At 36.0% G+C, this 20,762-nt stretch overlaps 1 protein-coding gene across 2 annotated transcripts in view; it reads left to right on the top strand.

Annotated features, from left to right (window-relative positions):
• Positions 1 to 20,762, top strand: part of LOC109102714 (transmembrane protein 132C-like) — a 190,553-nt gene that overhangs the window by 134,280 nt on the left and 35,511 nt on the right. For both annotated transcript variants that reach the window (XM_042723570.1, XM_042723571.1), the window contains exon 4: positions 8,957 to 9,140. In XM_042723570.1, the coding sequence (XP_042579504.1) occupies positions 8,957 to 9,140 (184 nt within the window). The remainder of the gene's footprint in view (positions 1 to 8,956; positions 9,141 to 20,762) is intronic.

Raw genomic sequence — 20,762 nt, 5'->3', positions numbered from 1 at the left:
AAATACATCAACTTTGCACTGTGGATCACCGAATTGGCTTTCACCGTGGATGAAGCCCGCGGTCGTCACATGTGGTTGCCACAAGCCCAAGGTACGCTCTTTCGTAGAATGCGCTTGCCGCACCATTCTCAAGCCGGCCATTGCTCACTCTAGGCCTCCAGCCTCTGCTCACTCAAGACCGCTGTGTGTGACTCTGCTTTGATGAGAAAGCGAAACTACTTTGTTTGGCCTTCCAAAAGAAAACACGACTAGAAATCATGTTTATATCACATTTATAATGGGTTTTATGTTTATGTCTCGTTGCTCCGGCCGGACAAGGCATCACAATATGTTAAGGGGCATAACATTTCCATCACACGCTTGAGGCATTCAGCCAATCACAATGCACTGGATAGCTGGCCAATCAGAGCACACCTCGCTTTTCAGAGCGTTGAGCCTTGTAAAAATCGACCAGTTTCAGAAGGCGGGGCATAGAGGAGAAACAATAATGTAGAGTATATGGAAAATAATTTGTTTTTTAACCTTAAACCGCATAAACACATTTTATTACACCAAATACACAAAATAATATTCTTTTTAGAAACATCATATACCCCCTTAAAAAATGTTGTGTTAAATATTTTATTTAATTGTTTATTTATTTATTTATTTATTCTTTCTTTGAAAAGCAAGACAAATGGATTAGTTAAAAAGGATGGATTATAGCATGAACAAACAGTAGAGAGGTGGAATCCAGCCTCTACAGAAGCTGATACAGACAGTGCTTGAACGTGTGCCAGTGACTATTGACACAATGTGATAAAACAAAGGAAGGAGTAATGTTATTCAGTACCTAACAGTACACTGAAAAAGAAAATCCAGTAAAATTTATAGTAAAAAAAATCTGGCAGCTGTGGTTGCCAGAATTTTACTGGAAAAAATATGGTAGCAACATTTTAGGTGTTATGGGTTCAACTTGAATTTACATTTAAAAACCATATTTAATTAACTGATATAATGCTAATTTTCCCTTGTTCATTCATTCTTGTGTCCAGTAAGATATCTGAACATCTTTAATACGATGTAAATTAACTTGAAGCAATTTAAGTTGCATAAGTTAATTCTCATAAATGCCGTTTTTGCAGCTGTCACACTTAATTTGTCACAATAAACAGCAGTTTTTACGGTTGGTAATTATGTTTTGGAAAGAAATTTCTTATGCTCACCAAGGCTACATTTATTTGATCTAAAATTAAGTGAAAAGCCCTAATTTCAGTGTCACACGATCCTACAGAAATCATTCTTATATGCTATTCTGGTGTTCAAGAAACATTTTTTACTATTATTAATGTTGAATATGATTGTGCTGTTTAAGATTTTTGCAGAAACTCTGCTGCATTTCTGTGTAACAGAAATCTTTTGTTGCATTATGGATGTCTTTACTAAAAAAGTAAAGTAAAAAAAAAAAGTATCATGCTGAACCCAAACTGCTGAATAATAGTGTATTTCTGATTTTTCTAATTTGTAACCATTTCTCATTATTTACTGTAGACATTACATCTTACAACTGTGATTTTAGGTGTCTCAAAGGATGCTGTGCAGAACCATAATCCATCTTTGTAGTTTATGCTGGTCTGTGATTGGTGGAGATGGAGCAGTCTGCTGAAAAAACACCAAACTTGGAAAAATCATTCAACGATCCGCCTTGCCTCAGCTAATATACAGCCTTTGCCTCTAGAAATATATTTCCTTTGTCATCACATCCATCCAAATATACTTGCACTCTCACAGTTAATGGGCTTGATTGTAATTTAATGGAACTTCTGGTGTTTTCCAGTACAGACCGAGCCCTGCCTGTGAACCCTCTTGAGCAGTCAGGGGGGTTATTGTGGAGTGAATACGCTTTACGAGGCTGCATTCAAATTCACTATGACCTAAATACTGCAGAGGATCTCGGTGGGGAAATGACAGCGTCGAAAGAGGCATTGTGTTCTAGACAGAGCAGAGAGGTGAAGAGAGGGAGAACGAAGGTGAGAGAAGAAAGAGAAGGATCGCTAGCATGACATTTCTGTCTCTTTTGGGCTCTATAGAGTGTGAAGACTCTCTTGGCTCTGTTGGCGAGGCCACACACACTCACACACACTTGTATGCTATTGTGTGGTGTGTACGATAAGGCATTGTAGCCGAACGGACCTCCGCGTGGTTTAGCGTCAGACCACTGTGCTCCACTCGTCTGTCACCTCAGTTGCCGTCTGCTACATACTAGAACACCACAGCAACCGAGAATCTCCGACACATTCCGCTGCCTTCCTCTCTTTCTCTCTCTCTTTCATGCTCGCTGTTTTTATCCTCTCGTTCTTTGTCCCATGACAGCTTTAGTTCTGGATGGTAGCCAGCGGTCAGTAACGAGGATATGACATTGTTCTTCTTCCAATCGCTCTCTCTGTCTCTCTCTCTCTCTTTCTCTCCCACACACACACACACTCTCTCTCTCTCTTTTTGAATACTGATTCTCTAACCTGCCTCACTTGTGCATGGTAAAATAGCAATTAGGTCAGTGTCTGGCACTATATTTAGCTCAACAAACTTCTGTGAAGTGATTGTTCCTCAGTGCTGGGCTGAACTTGAGCCTGAGCCAAGACAAAGATGGCTCTGAACGACCTGTCTCACTGCTGCATGGGAACAAGACCACATAGGCGTACATTCAGACGCTTGTGTGTGAGACCGCTATCGTAAATGCTTCTATTATGCTTCTATAAATGCTTCCTTTTTCTTATTTGCTGTAGATGTTTACTTTACAGATTATTTTATGTTCATAAAATGTTGAATGGAAAGATGAATGGAAAAAATTAACAAAAACTTTTTCAGTATTCGGTATTTTGTCACTATTGCTTGAATAGCAGAAGCAATTAGTAACCTAAATTATTACTTTTAGTTTTTTTTTTTTTTTTTACCTTTTTTATTTCTTAAAGATCTTTTAAACTTTGAGTATAGTACAAGTTTACAAGCTGAAATTCGATTTTGAATCAAAAGTTTTTCAATGTGGTCTCATTCCAGTGTCTATCAAGGGTTTCTGGGGGTTGCAAAAAGCTCTTAAATCACAGTTGAAATTCTTAAATTCATAATGTCATGGCATTAAATGTTAAATTAAATGCAATGCATGCACTGCACTGCAAAAAAAATAAAAATAATAATAATTAAATTATTTATTTAAATACATAAATTTAAGAGGCAAATAATAAACAAATAATAATAATAATACTAAAGATAAATAAATAAAACAATAAATAAATAAATAAATTTACATACTCAGTATCTATACAAATATCTAAACTATATATCCAAAATAAAAGTTTTTGCTTACATAATATATTTATGTGTACTGTGTTTATTTATTGTATATATAAATACACATACATACAGTATATATTTTGAAAATATTTACATGTATATACATTTATATATTTATATTCTTATATTTTATATTATATATAAATATATTTAATATATAAACATAACATATTTTTCTAAAATATATACATGCATGTGTTTGTATTTATAAATAAAAAACAAATATACAAAGTAAAAACACAAATACTGTATAAAAAAAATCATTTGACAGCACTGCGATTAATCATTTGACAGCACTAATCTAAACATGTTTAAATCAAGATGCATTTACTTGAAATGCAAATGGAACATGAAATCTTGAGACAAAATTAAGTGTATTTGTTCTTAAAAAAAGAAGGAATGAAAACTTGTTTTTACTTTGAATTATAGGGGAGACTCTTTTTTTGTAAAAATGAATTAAAAAGTAAAAAGTTATTTTTTGCTCTTAAAAAAATCTTACATTTACATGTATATAACCAAATTTCAATTTTAAAAATTTCAATTTCATTTCAAAGCAAATCTAGTGCCTACTAGACAGTATGTGATTTCAGATGCAACTTATCTGTATAGGATAACTACTTCATGGCAGCTACTTTTGCACAGTGAGGCAGTGCTCATTTATAGCACACACGTTCTCAATAAAATGTAAAATATGTTTAACTGCATTGTTGTTCAATACATTGAGTAATTGATCATGATAATCTATCAATTTAAAGTCGGCATTAAATAAATCTATTTTGTAAATGTATGTTATTGATCTTATTACAAAGGATTCATCCATTCATGCTTGATTTTAAAAATATTTTTTTTTACTTTCATATTTTTTAACTAAAATGTCAAGCTTCAACTTCCAGTGAAACGAGGCTTCTCTCTGATGGCGACCAGTGGATAGAACCAAGTCCACATCCAAATATGTTTCACAATATTTTTTCACTGAAGAAAAGATCTGCCACAACTTTAATCTCTTCGAGCAGAATGTTTTCCGATTGTGTCCTAACTCCAGAAAACAGTCCAGTGGCAGATTAATTAGAGGTGATGTGACAACTGAAAGCCCTTGGCTCGCTGTTCCCGGACACCTGCGGAGGAAGTCTCTCAAGCAGTGTCCTGAAGTACACGTTTACCTGAGTGAACCCGTCACGGATGACAAACGGCTGTCTGCACTTCTCCGTTCCCTTTGCTTCTGTCCAGCACTTTAAAACACGACTTTCTCAACAAAGGTTAAACAACAAGCGAGTGATGAATGGGTGTGAGTCTGCCTCTCAGCTGCTCTCGGTTTCTGACCCACGATAAGATAAACACTCCTGCCTTTTCGGCATCTGTGGCGGCCACAAGCCCTGAACTAATCAATGATGGCTAATTAATACAGCTGGGGACAATGAGACTCCTCTTTCTCTCTTCTTCCCTCTGCTTAAAATGAATTATGGCTGAGAGAGCGAGTGAAAAATCTCGACTGAAGGTTTGTGTTTTGACTCCGATGTCCTGGTGCCTGTGCTTTTCCCCCATTTGACTCCAAATTTACTTGAAGTAAAGATAATTGCTCAATTGCATTAGGGTTTCTGAGGGGGTGAGAGTATACACATGATCACATGCGCTTAAAAACGCAAAGATGCAACGCTAATTACATTTGCAAGGGGTTATGTTATTGGTCATTGGTTTCGGAAGAGTTATTTTCACTGTTTGCTCTTTGGGCAGTTGTTCATGGTAATACATTTCATTATACTCTTCTCTTAAAGGAAATTTCACGCAAAATTAAAGTTCTGTCATCATTACCATCTTGTCACTGTATGACATCCTATAGGTCATGTTTTCCGTTTTCTTTCCATGGCATTGCAATGGATTATTTTTCAAGCTCCAAAAACAATGTGAAACCTATCATTAAAGTATTATAAAACTAATGCACTAAATTTGTCAAGCCATCTTAAGGCATACATTTGCTTTGTGCGAGAACAATACCAAAATTTAAGTTGTTACTCTTTTAAAAATATGACATCGACTCTCTTTGAGGTAAACTGTAAAAATATTTTTTTTGAAGTTGTAAATTTTACTTTTTACAAAAAAATTTCAGTCTTTTTACTTCTAAATTTCTCTCAATTCATTAATTCACTTTTATTGGATTTTTTTTAATTTGTGCTTTGTTAATTTTCATTTTAGATTTGTTATAGTTTTTCTAATTTTACATATAATTTATATTTATTTATTAGTTTTTAGTTACAGTTTTAGTTATTTTAGTACGTCAAGATAAACTAAATGAAAATGAGAAATGTAGGAAATAAAGTGAGCTTTATATTTTATTTCAGTTAACAGTTATTTACTTGAGTAACAAAAATGTGTTTGTAATGGTTTTAGATAACTATAATAACCCGGTTTCTGAGTTGAAATATTTCTAGACCAGGTTTTATCAGTGTATTCGTGACAGTCCTGATGTCTGATTTGCAGTGTTGGGGGTAACGCATTACAAGTAACTCGAGTTACGTAATCAGATTACTTTTTTCAAGTAACTAGTAAAGTAATGCATTACTTTTTTAATTTACAAGGAAATATCTGAGTTACTTTTTCAAAAAAGTAACGCCAGTTTCTTTGTTTTTTCATTTATTGACTGACAAGTCTCCTGTCCCCATATTGGGAGAAATCAGAGTACAGAGGCGTTGTGTGCGCTGTGTGAACATGATGTAGTTCTAGACTAAATGTGAATGCATTAATTCATCCTTCTCAAAAAAAATTTAGAGTTAGTATTCATCAAAATTAATTAAAACAGTGAAATGCAAACTTAGAATATGACACAAAACCTGCAATAATTAAATGTTAAATAACACAAATGTATCTAATCCCATTTTATTAACTAGTGTCTTTGCTGCTGACCTTTGATGATCCAGTTCAACCATACTAATGAGCAAAAATGACTTTAGATAAACTAACAATTGTGCTTCATTGTTTTTTTATTGCCGAAGAGTGTTGAATCTTCTTCTCCTGTGTTCTACTGTACAGACATGAATTTACTTTCCCTTCATCCTGAGGTTTATTCATTACACTTTTTGGTGTGAAAAGGCTTTAACATTTGCTATAAATAGAACTTCTTATATTAAAAACAATCAAGCCCTGCTCATATTTAAAAAGTAACGCAAAAGTAACGTAATGCATTACTTTCCATAAAAAGTAACTAAGTAACGTAATTAGTTACTTTTTTGGGGAGTAACGCAATATTGTAATGCATTACTTTTAAAAGTAACTTTCCCCAACACTGCTGATTTGTTAATGAATCATTCTGATTTTTTCAGTAAATCGATTGATAGAAAATTATGCACATTTAAACTTGCCATTTAAATTTTTGTTGTCAGTAATTGCATGTCTCGTAACTGATTATGACTTTTAATATGAAGAAGCACAAATGAGATTTAAGAGGTACAAAAAATTTTGAGTGAACTCTGCCTTTAAAAGAAATTCAGAATTCCCACGATGCATCGCTCCTTTGTCGTACTCTCTTTCGTCCCACTTATTATCCAGTCGTTCGTAATGCTTAACAGCTTTCCTCGAATACAGAATAACTTTGCTGTCCTCTCTACTTCTCATCTGCGTCTACATAACTAATCCTCTTAACGCCGCTGAAAGTCCTGTTTTCGGTGCATTTGTGTTTTAGCGTATAATTGCACGAGGCTGCGTGTGGTTTGCATGTTTGGGGCTCGTTGTTGGGCGCAGCCGAGTGTTTGGGCAAGATCGCTGTCTGACTCAAATTCTGAAGTGAATAATGACAAAATGCTCCTGCTATTCAGAGAAATGACATTGCGCTTCCAGAAGAGACAGAGAGGGACTGTAACTGATTCTTTTTTCCTCGCTCTCGTTCTCCATAACATTATTTATCTCTCGTTTTCTGACTGGCCGCCCCCTCCTTCTCTATCCCGCTCCCCGAAGACGTATGCCATCTCTGCAATAAAGTATTGTCTGTTGGTTTATTGATTCATTTACTGCTTCCAGAACATTCTTTTTGAAGGAGGAAGGGGTCAGACAGCAGCACATCCATCAAGCGGCCGATTGGGCGAGTGTAATTGAACTCATTTCGGGTGTGTCATAACAAGGATGGAGGGGGGGGGGAGGGTATTTGGCCTCTGATGATCTGAGGTCAAAGGTCAACTCAGAGCATTTAGAGAGGTCGTGCTCTAACTGTGCGCGTTCATTCAGAAGAAAGAGGCGAGGAAGGAATCAGGGAGGGTTTTTACTTACTTTTTTTGCTGCTTCACATCAGTCTTGAAGCTGCGTGTGTTTGTGTTGTATGTGTGCATCACAGAGCAAGACTTTTCACTCGCGGCATAAAGTTTGCTCTAGTTTGTAGTGTGTTCAGCCAAGAGCTGGCCACTGTCTGATCGTCACGTAACATGATTAAAAGCTGTGTTTTATGTGTTGTTTAGGGGTGTGTAGTCGGTGATCAGAAGTAATAAATACAGATAATTCAGCAGGCATTAAATAAGTGTTTGGGAATATCCTGTGTGCTTGCTACTAAGTGCCATAAATAAAACTTGTGAACATAACTTGTAAACATGACTTTGTTTCTGGCATTCTGGTAAAAACCTGTGCATGCTGACCCGCAGAATGACAGAATGACAAATATGATGCATATTTAAAAAAACTAAACTAAACTAAAAAAAGCAAGAGCTGGATCGCAGGTTTTGTGAATACATGCCGGTAACGATCTGTGCTTGCCGTTTGAGACAGAAACTGTATGGTTACGTGATTCTACAGTGCTTTAAGTGCTTTTTATCCCTCGTTCTCCATTTGTGACACTAATGCACAGACCCCAAGTTATTCATTAATTGTATTAAGATGCATTGTCTTCTGGCTGTTACTGTTTCACACAATAAACCTTCTTTAATGGGTTTTTGTTGCTCTAATTTCCTCTGCAGATCAGTCCCTTGAGTTCATTCTGCGGATGTGATTACAGAGAGTAAACCCTTCGAATTGTTAATATCTTTTGAAATATTTTATGTGCATTAAGTACAAGCTGTTTCAGTGAAGCTCACACAGTAATTAAGAGTCTATACATGATGAAGATACTAATTATTCATTGCCTGGATTGATTTGTTAAAGTGTATTCAGTAATGTGACTGAAATTTTGTGTGTTACATGTTTTAAATGTTGAGAATGGTTAATATTACATAGAATTTTGTATTTGTTCATGAATTATTTTTTTTATATAATTTAATTATATTTAATAAACATTTTCATTATAAGTAAGCAAATCCTAAAATATTAATTATCACCTGTTACGCAAACATTTTAATATCTTTATTTATTATTTCCTTATTTTTAACTTTATTATTACCGCTCACCTGTAAAGGAGAGCATATCTTGAAAGGCTCCTTTGTTGTAAGCGCTTTTTCAAATCATCACATAGTCACAGAATTTTTTATTCTAACTTTTGTATGAGGCCAAAGGCAGTACTTCCCCCTGCTATCCTGGAGGATGTGTCAATAGACATCAAAATAGACATCTGGCTCTCAGCTACAGTTGTACTAAAGCCCTTGATCTTCCTTGATCTTGGAGTGTCTCCCTCTCTCTCCCCCTCATCCAACATCTGTCTTTCTCTTTTTCTCAACAGACTTGATGGTTCCTTCTATGAGATCATGTGGGTGGACTTTGAGATTGACAATTTCATCAACCTGCGGTCATCGCAATCCATCCGCTGGCAGATAGAGTATCCCTCCACTGGAGCGTCTGCTGAAGTCATCTCCACCATCTACATCATCCAGAGGGACCTACAGGGTATCGTACCCATCCCGGAGGTGAGAGCGCACGCTCACACAACCTCAACCTCAGGGTTTTCTAGCACCTAACCTTGTGTGTTCATTCCCGTCCCCTGTTTATTTCATTTTATATATTTTTTTAATTTATAGATTATAATCTTGGACATTTCAGTGATACATTGAGATAATATGCAGATTTCATTTAATGACTGTAGTCCCCTTTAAAGTGGAATAATGGAAAGTATTTTAATATCAAAACAAATGCACATATTACCTTTGATCTAAAAGCACTCAAACTTGAAATTGCTTTGTCTTGTTTTGTCTTGTCAGTTGAACAAACCTCCTTTTTATTTTATATTTATATTTTATTTTATTTTATTTGTAACTTTTTTTTTTTAATCATTTCACATTAAGTAGCCAGAATTCCCATTTAAGGAAACTGTAATTCTCAGAGTATTTTATGAGAGTACGTAAGTTTCATGTCAAACCTACAATATAGTGTGTATTTTATTATTATTATTTTTTTTTAAGTCACATTATTTCTAGCTGGAGTTTCCATTTAATGAAACTGAAGCACCTGTTAGTCACAGGACCAGACTTTGGACTTTATGTGTACTGTCCAGTCCACTTTTGGACAAGTATTACCCATTTACACCAACTGACATGTACAGCAACCAGCCACAATATTTTTTTGTTTTATTTGCCGTTTAGGGGCAGGTAGGTTTGCATTTGATGAAACTGTATGAAGATCATCCACCTGAGCTGTGTTTTAGACAGGTAGGGATTCATCTCTTTAGGGATTTAAGTCTTTAAGTCTTTCAGTCTTCCAGACATGCAGCCTCCTGTGGTTCAGAATGATATGAATAACAATACTTTGTCATGTCAGAAACATAGGACGCAAAGAATGCAAATAGCAAATAGACCGCAGCAGCTATCTCTCTGCTTTGTAAAACACAGCATGTGCAGTCAATAGTGAAGATGAAGAGCAAGAGAGATGTTTGGTGTGAGGAATTTTCTTAGTAAAATGCTCACTTTTTTGACCATTTTATCTACAGATTAGAAAGTTTTAATGTATCCTCATCTGTTTTGTTTTAATATTATGTACTTACATTTTGGTAATTGTTATTGACAAGATATTATTTAGTTGACAGGAAATTGTAATGAGAAAATGAGAGAAGAAGAGGATCAGGATATGATGTGGGTCTCCCACATCAACACTTGTGCTAAACACTAGGCCACAAGCCAGACACCTTTATTTATTTATTTATTTTTTTCATATTTGACCTTCTGATAGGTCAGGTCATGTGCTCTTCCCCCGCTGTTAGCAGCTCCATGAGACATGTGCCTCCAGCAGGGGGGAGAGGTGACTCTCACAGCCCCAATCCGGGCTCTCCTGCTGGGGTACATGATTCCAGCACACACCCATCAGCTCGCTCTCGCCATGGAGCCTCTCACAGTGTTGAATGGCTGTTTCCTCTGTGGGGGGAAGTCATAGAGACTGAAGCGGGATGATAGAGAGTATTTTTATAACGCATCCTTTTTTTGTATTTTTCTACATTTTTTCTTTACACACACTATATTTGTTTGAAAAGAAATTAATACTTTTATTCAGCAAGCATGCATTAAATTGATTAAAAGTGATGGTAAAGTCTATATATTGTTACAAAAAAGTATTCTATTCCAAATAAATTCTGGCATTTTGAACTTTCTAATCATAAATGAATCCAGAAGATCTGGATAATCGATGATGAAAAGAAATGTTTATTGAGCACCAATTAGCATATTAGAATGATTCCTAAAAATATCAGGTGAAACAATATTGATGTTTTTACTATTTTTTGAAAAAAATAAATGCAGCATTGATGACCATAAGAGCATGAGAGACTTGTTTCAAAAACATATGCATATAATTGAAAAGATAAAAAATATAAATTCACAGAAAATTATATATATATATATATATATATATATATATATATATATATATAGATATAGATATATTATCTACAGAAAAAAAAAAAAAAAAAAAGTGTTTTTGTTTTATATAGCTTTCTTTTTTCTCATCATCTTCATCTTTAATCTATACTACATGTCCGCAGTGACATCCAGTCCAAACCTTTTAAAGTAAGAGCTTGTCAGTGAGAAGTCAGTGAGAACCTGTCAGCAAAGAAAGACAGAGACACCTGACACCAGAGACTTCCAGGCAGAAAAGGTCAGATGATGAAAGAAGGCCCATGCTGGAGTCCTGGACTTCCTGTGGATGTGGCCCAACACTGTTCATTAACGAAACACACACACACACACACACACACACACACACACACACACACACACAAGCCACACGCAAAAGGGTGAAAAAACGATAAGTAAAAGGAGGAGAAAAGATGACGGTTAGTAATGTTTTTGTAGAAGATTGAGTTTATACATCAGTGGTAAGTATTAAACTGTACCACAAATGTAATTTAATTTCTACATCAAAAACTCACTTTCAAACCCATCCTGTGTGTATTTACCCCATAAATAAACTCTTTACAGGACATATTTGTGCTCAGAGTAGCTTTTAGAACTCGGCGAGTTCCAGTAGAGATACGACCTATTAGCAGTAATTTGCCTCGCTGTGTAGACACTATTTTACCCACAATGAGTATGTACTGAAAGAGGCTATTTCACCCCTCTCCTCTCTTTGGTGTTGAAAGCCAGTTATAAATTGGATCAGTGTGGCTCTTTCCTTACATCTGAGGTGCTGTGTAATTCTGCTTTGGGCTTGTTAGAGTGTTTTAAGCCCCAGACGGTGATACCTCCAGGCCATTTTCTTAGCTTTTTTCCATCGCGCTCTCTCGCTCTCTCTCTCTCTCTCTCTCTCTCTCTCTCTCTCTCTCTCTCGTACCTTCTACCTTCAAACTCACCTTTTCCTCTATATGTGTTCTGTATGTGACCCCTCTATCTTATCGTTCTTGCTCCTCGTGCGCGCGCATGTGTGTGTGTGTGTGTGTGTGTGTTTCCTCACCGTTTGAGTTGTTCCCAGCGGAGTGAGCAGAAGCAGTTGAGTGTCTGAGCAGTAATTAAATCTTAATTGGAACACTTGTTTATCTTTGTTGTTTGAAGATTCCAATGAGTTGCTGAAATACCCAGCGGGCCGTGTAGCTACGAGAGGGGCGGGGCTTTCAGCTGCGCCGCTTAATACCAGTCTGCCTGCGCTTGTTTACATTAGGGAAAGATAGCAAGAGAGAGAGTGCCATGCTTAATAGCGACTGTATTTGAAATCACAAATTTGCACGGCGATGAGCCGTTGCTATGGAGAGATGGGTAAAGAGGAGACTTTAAATGAATTGTTTATGCAGTATTGTGGTTTATTTCGATTACTGTTTCATGTTGTGTAAATGATTAATGAGTTATAGCACTGGAGATGGATGGAAGGATATGAGGACAATCACAGCATGAGCGACTGAGAGGGGATCGAAGTGTTTCATGATGAATTAGGGCAGTAGAGTAGACATCTTTCTGTGTGTTTGGGCTTTTCAGAATGTAAATTTGTGGTTCATTTTCATTTGATATTTATACAGTTTTCATATGGTACATTGGGACAAACTTTTACCTTGTACTATATAAAAAAAATCATATCCCAGCAATGTTGCAACATATATTTTTTAACCTTTCAGAAGCAATGCTGACAGCATTAATAGAAAATACAGTATTTAAATTAACTCTTTCCCCACCAGCATTTTTTTAAAAAGTTGCCAGCCACTGCCAGTGATTTAGATGATTTTCACTAAAATTTGATGGCCTCCAGTATATTTTGCTGTATGAATATTTGAATATGCAATACACCAAAATAAAGATCAGTGCCTCTACTTCAAAAAAAAAAAAAAAAAAATCAATTTTATTCTAGCTTAAAGCATTCTTTTTTTATCAACACGTGAATATAAGTAAGGAAAGAGTTAAGGAATATTGTTTTTCAAGACTCCTACACATTTTCTTCTACATGACTCTACATGTATAATAGTATGAATAAATAACATGTTTTATATTACTATGTTGAGAAAAATTATTCAGATTTTTTTTGTTGTTTTTTTGTTTTTTTGCTTTTGCCTTTATGAGCAAAATTGAAAGACCTGTGTTAATAATTAGTTAAATAGCTTGTATGGGAGTTCCAGGTGTATTTATACATCATATAATTCTAGAAATAATGCTTATAAAAACTGCTTTTCAGACCATTTTCTGTTAGGGTACAGAGTTGTTATATTCCATGTTTAATTGTTATTGTTATTATTAATATTTGTATTTATTATTATTTTATAATTTCTATTTCTAACATTTATTTAGCTTTTTATTGTTAAACTTTTTTATTGTTAAACTGCTTATTTATTGTTATTACAGATATTTTATATAAAAGAAATCAGTTAGAACATAATATATACTATGCATGGTTATTATATTCCAGTATATTACATGTTTTTTTGTTAATATCAAGTCCTGTCCTGCATTTTTAAATATTTTTATATTGCAAAATAACTACAATAATACAGTAGCATGCATGTTTTACGCATCTGTTATATGTATTCAGCTATTCATAGTAATATCTTTTTTTTGGACCATTAATGAACAAACGCTTGGTAAGCTCTGCTGGTGCCATAAAGTTTGGAGAGATGGAAGTGCATCCTAAATTAATGACAGCTGCCACCTAAATGGTGAGTTGGTACTTAGTCCATCTGTTTCCTTCAATTTGACCCAATCAGGCAGATTTGTAGAAACTTGACAAGTTGTCTTACTGACAAGTTAATCAGCCAATCACAAGCGATATATAGGCATCCTCTCACATATTTCGCCATTACCCCAAATTACATTTAGGTCATGCTTTAGAGCCTCTCTCTGAAACATTATCCACTGGTGTTGCTCTTGGTGACTTAAGAAGAATGAGTGGTTTACACACTATTTAATATTTTTTGGTTTTATTTTTGTAATGTTGATTATTTTCTCATCACACTGCCTTCCTTGCATCCTTGGATGAAACAGCAGAAAGAGGGGCCTGAAGCTGCAACCGCACCTACTGGGACTGGTGCTTATAATGTAATTAAAGACAGGAAATTTAAACATTGTCCCGCCTGAAGCAGTTCATTTGGCCCATTACCTTTCATTTCTCAACCATACCTTCATGTGCCATCTTCTTCAAGTTTTTTCAAACACTCACGCCGTATTCATGTCGCTATACAGAATCTCTGTTCGTTCTCCTCATTAGCTTACTTTGAGGAAGCCGAGGAAGGTGGAGGAGAGAGGAAGAAAGAGAGAGTTAGGGAGCGAGTGAGAGAGAGAGAGCAGTCTTGTCTATATTTATCACAGGCGGTACATGGAGCTGCCATGCCTAGTTTTAATAATACGGTATGATGAATGGATGTTTCCCACAGGTCAAAGAAAGAGTGGAGGGAACAGTGGCATCGGAAAAAGAAAGTCCTAAAACGAGAGCCTAAATGGTGATGTTTTGCATTTTTTCCGGTGTGTTTAATAGTCCGACTCTCCCTTTGTGTTTCTGAATAAGACAGAGCGTTGTATTCCGAGGGCCAAGAAGACAGCGACTCCAGGGACCGGAGTCCCTAACAGGCCTAACGGAGGCACACAGTCCACCGAGGGCTTTGATCACTGTTCTATTCATTGTTGCCTTGCCAACTTAGATTTATCACCCCCTCTTCAGAGGCCGTTTTATGCTGTAAATACAATCAGCAACATAAAAACGAAATAAAATATAGCCCATCAGGAACTAAATGCAATCGATAGCTAAGGTACGAGCAAAACAAAGTAATCAAATGAAGAAATAGGTAGGTTTCTTTTTGGAAAAGGACGATTCTTCAGCATGTCAAAAATACTGCAGAGAAATCTATAGGAAGGCATTTATAGGGAAAGCCGTTCTGATCGTTCCCGACTGGTAGATAGTTTATTGAAGGACAATAATGATAATTGTCAGTCCATGATTCTTTTTAAAAGACTTTTGTTATTTGCTATTTTTCACTTTTCATTTCTTAATTGCTTTTTTTTTCACCCACTCCTGGCAGTGTAAGGCACTTCCCATGAAAAAGATGACTTAGGGGTCATTCACACAGAATGGGATTTTCCTTTCCATTGCGCTACCTTTCCATTATTTTTCTATGTAAACATGCTTAACAGATGTGTTTGAGCATTGTACTTGTGTCTTGTGTCTTTTGCATCGTCTCATGCGTGAAATGCAGCACTCATGTTAGTGCGTTCAACTTTCAAAAAACACGTCTTGAGACCTTATTCAATATTGTTATATTATACACTTTATTAGTATAAATTAAATCTAAATTAATATATTCATTAATCTTGATGAATGCAGTTAATGCTGAAGTTTGTGTAAAATAATCTTATCATATATGAAGTTGAATAATGCCAGTTCCTTTGTGGTTTATTGATTTTTTTTTAATTACGTTTTAAATTTACTGAAATTTTGTATAAGATTTTTTCAGTTGTTTCAAAATTATGCCATTGCTGTATGATTTTAATTTCTTGATTCAATATCTGAACTGACTAAAGAGATGGGACAGCCCAGAGCCATAGAAAGAGAGAGTAGCGACAACAGAAGTTCGAAACGCTCGATCATCACGTGATTCACGTAGACCTCAAATAGTTCCAGGAAGTTTACCTTAGCGGGCAATTTGAATACACTGAGTTAGAGAGATGATTTTTGGTAATTAGTAGACAATAAAATAATTTATTTACATTATTTATAAATTATTCTATTGTCTGTCTGAATACTGGATTCTTTGATTTGGCTGACAGGTATGCCGTAAAACCGTTTAATGAACAGGCAGTTCAAAGTCAGTTAAATCACTGTTCTTTATTAATGCACTGCTTTAATTGATGCCTAATTAATGTTGTTCAGTTGCTTTGACACAATCTTTTTTGTTTAAAGCGCTATATAAATAAAGGTGACTTGACTTGACTTGATGCACACAAACCCACACACATAGAGAGAGAGAGCGAGAGAGAGTCTAATTAATTGTTTGTAGAGAGAGACGCACAGACGTCAAAAATCCAGTTTAAAACCCTTAATTACACAACGATGGATGAAGCTACAAATAACTGCCATTTTTTCCCACTAACAAGTAACTTGTCAAAACGGACCGCCACAAATAAATTTTCCAAAAGGCGCCTCCTGCTGGCAGAGAATGAATTTGCGTTTGCAAGTCTGTGGGAAACACTGATCTCTGTCAGCAAACATAAACAAAAAGCATGCTTCAGAACTGATTTGAGAAGGTGCTTAAGTTTTGAGCCATGCATTATTACTCTGAATTAGGCTACTATTACTATCTTGTACCCTGCAATAATCATTTACTCAAACTCACTTTTATGAGATGAAGAAAAATTATAAAAAAAAGAAAATCGGCCAAAAAAAAATCAGCATCATATCGGCCATCGGCTCCCCTGATTTCTAAACATCGGCATCGGCCAGTGAAAAACCCATATCGGTTGACCTATAACAAGTATTACTCCAAATAAAGTTTAATTATGATTTTTATATCAGTAAGTCTTGAGCGATATGCCAATAAATATGTTAATAGATTTAAACTATACTTAATAAGAAATAAATGTATTTTAAAAATATTACTTTTTACTGGTCTTTACAGGTCTTCATTGCTATGACAAAAAGTCACCAAATCTAGGGGAAATGCACACCATTATTTGTCCAGTGCGTTGTTCTGATATTTTTTGGATAAGATGCTGATTTCTTTACTAAGGACTCATCTGAAGGTCCAGTGAGTGTGTAAGGATGAGATGAATAAATGTAGGGCACAGATACACACACACTCGCAAATTTTATAAGCTCTTAGTGGCAAATTCTTCAAAAGGCAAAGAAATGGAGCCAAGAGTCACACCGTTAAGAAAAGAGCACACGCTTATTCTGTGTGTCAGAGAAAGGAGTTGCAGCAGAGAGCAAACACACACACACACACACACACAATACTGACTCACCTGGATATTACAGCGTGGTTAGTGGAATCATTACACACCAGAGGGTCATGAGGCTCACACACACACACATAGACGGCACAAAAACGGTTTGGAGAAAGGTTTCCCGTGTTTCTGGCCCTATTAGAGGGCCTGTAATTCAGAGTGTCGTGAAGCTAATTGTCAATTACATCTGATCTATCAGTCTCAGTGCCAGAGCTGCCAAGACCTGCCAAGACATTTTCTACTTCTACTTCTCTCTCATTCTCCTTTCCTCTCCCACCTCTGAGCTCTTCACCTCTAGAGCTTTCCGAGCGCTCTCCTTCAAAGCAGGGCCATTGCACAGCAATTTGGCTCGGTGAAATGGAATTGTGTGCGTGTCCGTGAGAGAGAAACTCAGACGGAGAGAATGATTTGCTAGATATCGCTGCCTGTTCGTATTTGTATTCCGCACATAAATCCAAAAAGCCAGGGCAGAGTTCTTCAATGTTTTGCTTGATAAGGCTTGTCGGGAGAACAAAAGTAGGTTGTATTAGTGAATCATCTTAAAAAAAAATAAAACGCTCGACTATCACTCCATATCCCGCTGATGCTAATGGTATGTGTACGTTGTTTTTGTACCCTGTGAACTACTGTTTTGCTGTTTGCCTCACTTCTTTATGTCTGACTTTCTCAGGCCTGCGAGAGGTAAAGCATTTAAAGTTGAATTTGCGTGAGGTGTCTTGCTCGGCGGGGACCCGAGTGTCCGCTCTCCCTTCGTGTGTTTAATGGGTTTGCATTAAATCGCCGCTAAGTGCCTTCACCAATTTACCTCTCACAGCTTATCAATGGGAAACTAGAAAGAGAAGCGAAGAGCAGAAAAAAGCACAGATGATGTCTTTTAGAAGGGTTTTAGATGTTAATTATATTTAAAATGTTTGTATATACATATTTTCATTTAATCAGCTATAGTACGCATTTAGGAAAAGAGTGAGATGATGGCAGAAGTGTTTTTGATTGCGATGTGTGTGTTTGTGTGTTAAAGGTCCATGCTTGTTAGATGAAAAGTGAACGTTAGACAGTGTGAAATATTACTGATCAGTGTCTCCCTGCTGTGCCCCCAGTTAAAGTTTCAAATGATTTTTAGTTGTTCCAGTCCCCTGAATTGCCTCCAGTCTTACCTAATCACATAATTTTTTAAAATGACATTTTTGGAAAGTAACATGTCAGTTGTTTATTATTATTACTATTATTGCTATTATTACTGCTATATTTTATATATTTATATTTAAATAGTTTTTTTTTTTAAAGCTGAATTCTCAGCAGCCATTGCACCAATCTTCAGTATCACATGATCTTAAAAGTTTTGATAAATAATATTTTTCTCTCTCATTTTTTGGATTATTTGATGAATATAAAAATAAAAACAGCATTTATTTGAAGTTGAAATATTTAGTAACATTATAAATGTCTTTACTGTTACTTATGATCAATTTAATGCTTCCTTGCTGAATAAAAGTGTTAATTTCTTTATGGGAAGAAAAACGAAACATGCTGAACGGTAGAGTAATATGTATAGTAAAGAATGTAGTGCATAATAGTGTAAAGTAATGAAAAGCTTTTACATTTATTTAACAAATTAATGTAATGAAGCTGTATGGAGTTGTTGAAATGTTGGTTTATTTAAAGGTTATAAGAGATATAGTTATTGTATGCACACAAAGTCAACACCAAACGCTGGTGTAAGACTCCTGTTCAAAAAAAAAGAGAAAGCCTAAGGCAGCGCAGAAGTCACATTTCTTTCTGTATACCATAATTAGTTACTTTTTATGTAACAGTAGCTAACGTTTGCCCAACACTGATTAGCACATACAGGAAATCAACTGAACCGCAGAAATGTGGGACACAGGACTTAGCAGCTCCGCTTGTCAACAATAAGCCTTTGAAATTGTGAGACGGGAACGCAGACGCGTACAATGGTTATGAAAGACATCTCCTAATTGGATGCTGACATGCTCAAGTGAGCTGTGTGATACAGGAGGAGAAATGTAATGAATCTGCTAATTAGAGGTTAACTTGAAGTGTGCGTACAGCTGTCAGAAGAGTGTTTAGTTTTATGCTGATGACCACATGCAGCTCCTCCCACTTGTTTATCCAGCCATTATGTGTCATTTTTCATGTTTATTGTTAGTTTCGTTTGATGCCTCGTGCCAAAGCGTTGACATATTAGTCTGATTTTTGGCACAGGTTCTGCTTACTTGCTATTATGTGTGTGTGTGTAGATTGTTGTTGTTGTAATTATTCAGTTTCTTTAAGGGTGAGCGCAGTATGGGAGTTAATTGTTTTCTGCTGTGACCTGCACATTTCACCAGCACGGTCGCGTTTACAAGCTTGTATTTCAAAGCTTAATTACGGTCAGTTACAAGCTGCCATCGAGGCCTTGGAGGTGAACCGTGCGGCTAGATGTTTGCGACCTCCCTGATTTTATGGCTGTTTAGCTTTGTATTAAATACGAGATGAAAGCCATTGCATTTATTGCAGGTGCGCAGCACTGATAATGACAGCCAGCGGTGATGTACTTAGACACAGTGCATTGTGGGGGATCAGGTGACACTGCCGCCTCCCCTGAGAGTCTGTTTATTTCCATTCAAGTTTCGGCTTCCAAGTTTGAAGTTGCGAATAATTGGATAGTTTCTCAAACAAAGCTACAAAATGACCTGTCATTGTAATTACACTGACATTTACTGTGACCTCTTTCTGTACCAACCTGCCTTACCGGAGTGGCATTCACACCCTCCTGTTCCGGTTCTCTGAAGATCGATAACCCCCAAAACCCAAATTGCACCGGATCGAATCGCCTGCCATTGGAATCACCCAGACGTGGTGACATAAAATAATTAGAGGCACGTATCGATAGTTCCTAAAGTGTTAATGTGCCTTAATTGAGTTCTATTTTTAGAACTCCATCCACTGTTTAAATGGGAGGAGAGTTTCCTGTTAAATCCATATTGACAGAGCCATACGCAGACCATTATCCTCAGAACTTAATTAGTGGTAAGCATTCCTATTTTCAAAACCCCTAATATTAAACAACATGTGCTTCAGGCATTAATCATACCTCAAATTATGCAGATTGTTGTGAACTTGTTGTATGTGCGCTTTCTTTTCTAAGCAATTGTGATTAAAAATCTTAGTGACTCAGTATCACCAACTTAGCATATTAAAATGATTTCTGAAGGATTTCTGGAGTAAGGATTCTGAAAATTCAGCTTTGACATCTCAGGAATGAATTGCATTTTAAAATATTAAATATTAAAAAAATTTTTTTTTTTAAAGATATTGTAACCTTTGATACAACAAATAGCGTCAGACAGTTTTATTTCACGTATTATTTTTTGCAACAATTACAAATGTAAAGAAATTAATACCTGTTCTATCTCCCTGCAGCATATATTTTCTGGTTCTGTAGCCATCTTCTCACATTTGCCACATAAGCACCTGTACGACAAGTAATGTCAACATGACGCAACCGTTCCCTCGCATAAATATAATTTCGTTTGTACTTAGCAAACGTTATCACAGTATTTGTGTTTGTAGTTTCAAAAAATTGCGCGAACGTAATCACAGTGTGTGTGTGTGTGTGTAGCACATCCATAATTGCAAAGGGGACGCGATTAAAACGCTATAAGTACATAAATGTATCAAATAACCATTCAGAGACGT

Source organism: Cyprinus carpio, chromosome B5, assembly GCF_018340385.1.
Source record: "Cyprinus carpio isolate SPL01 chromosome B5, ASM1834038v1, whole genome shotgun sequence".
Taxonomy (NCBI): Eukaryota; Metazoa; Chordata; class Actinopteri; order Cypriniformes; family Cyprinidae; genus Cyprinus; species Cyprinus carpio.
Note: the sequence above shows the minus strand (reverse complement) of the source record. Positions and strands in the feature narration are given on the sequence as shown.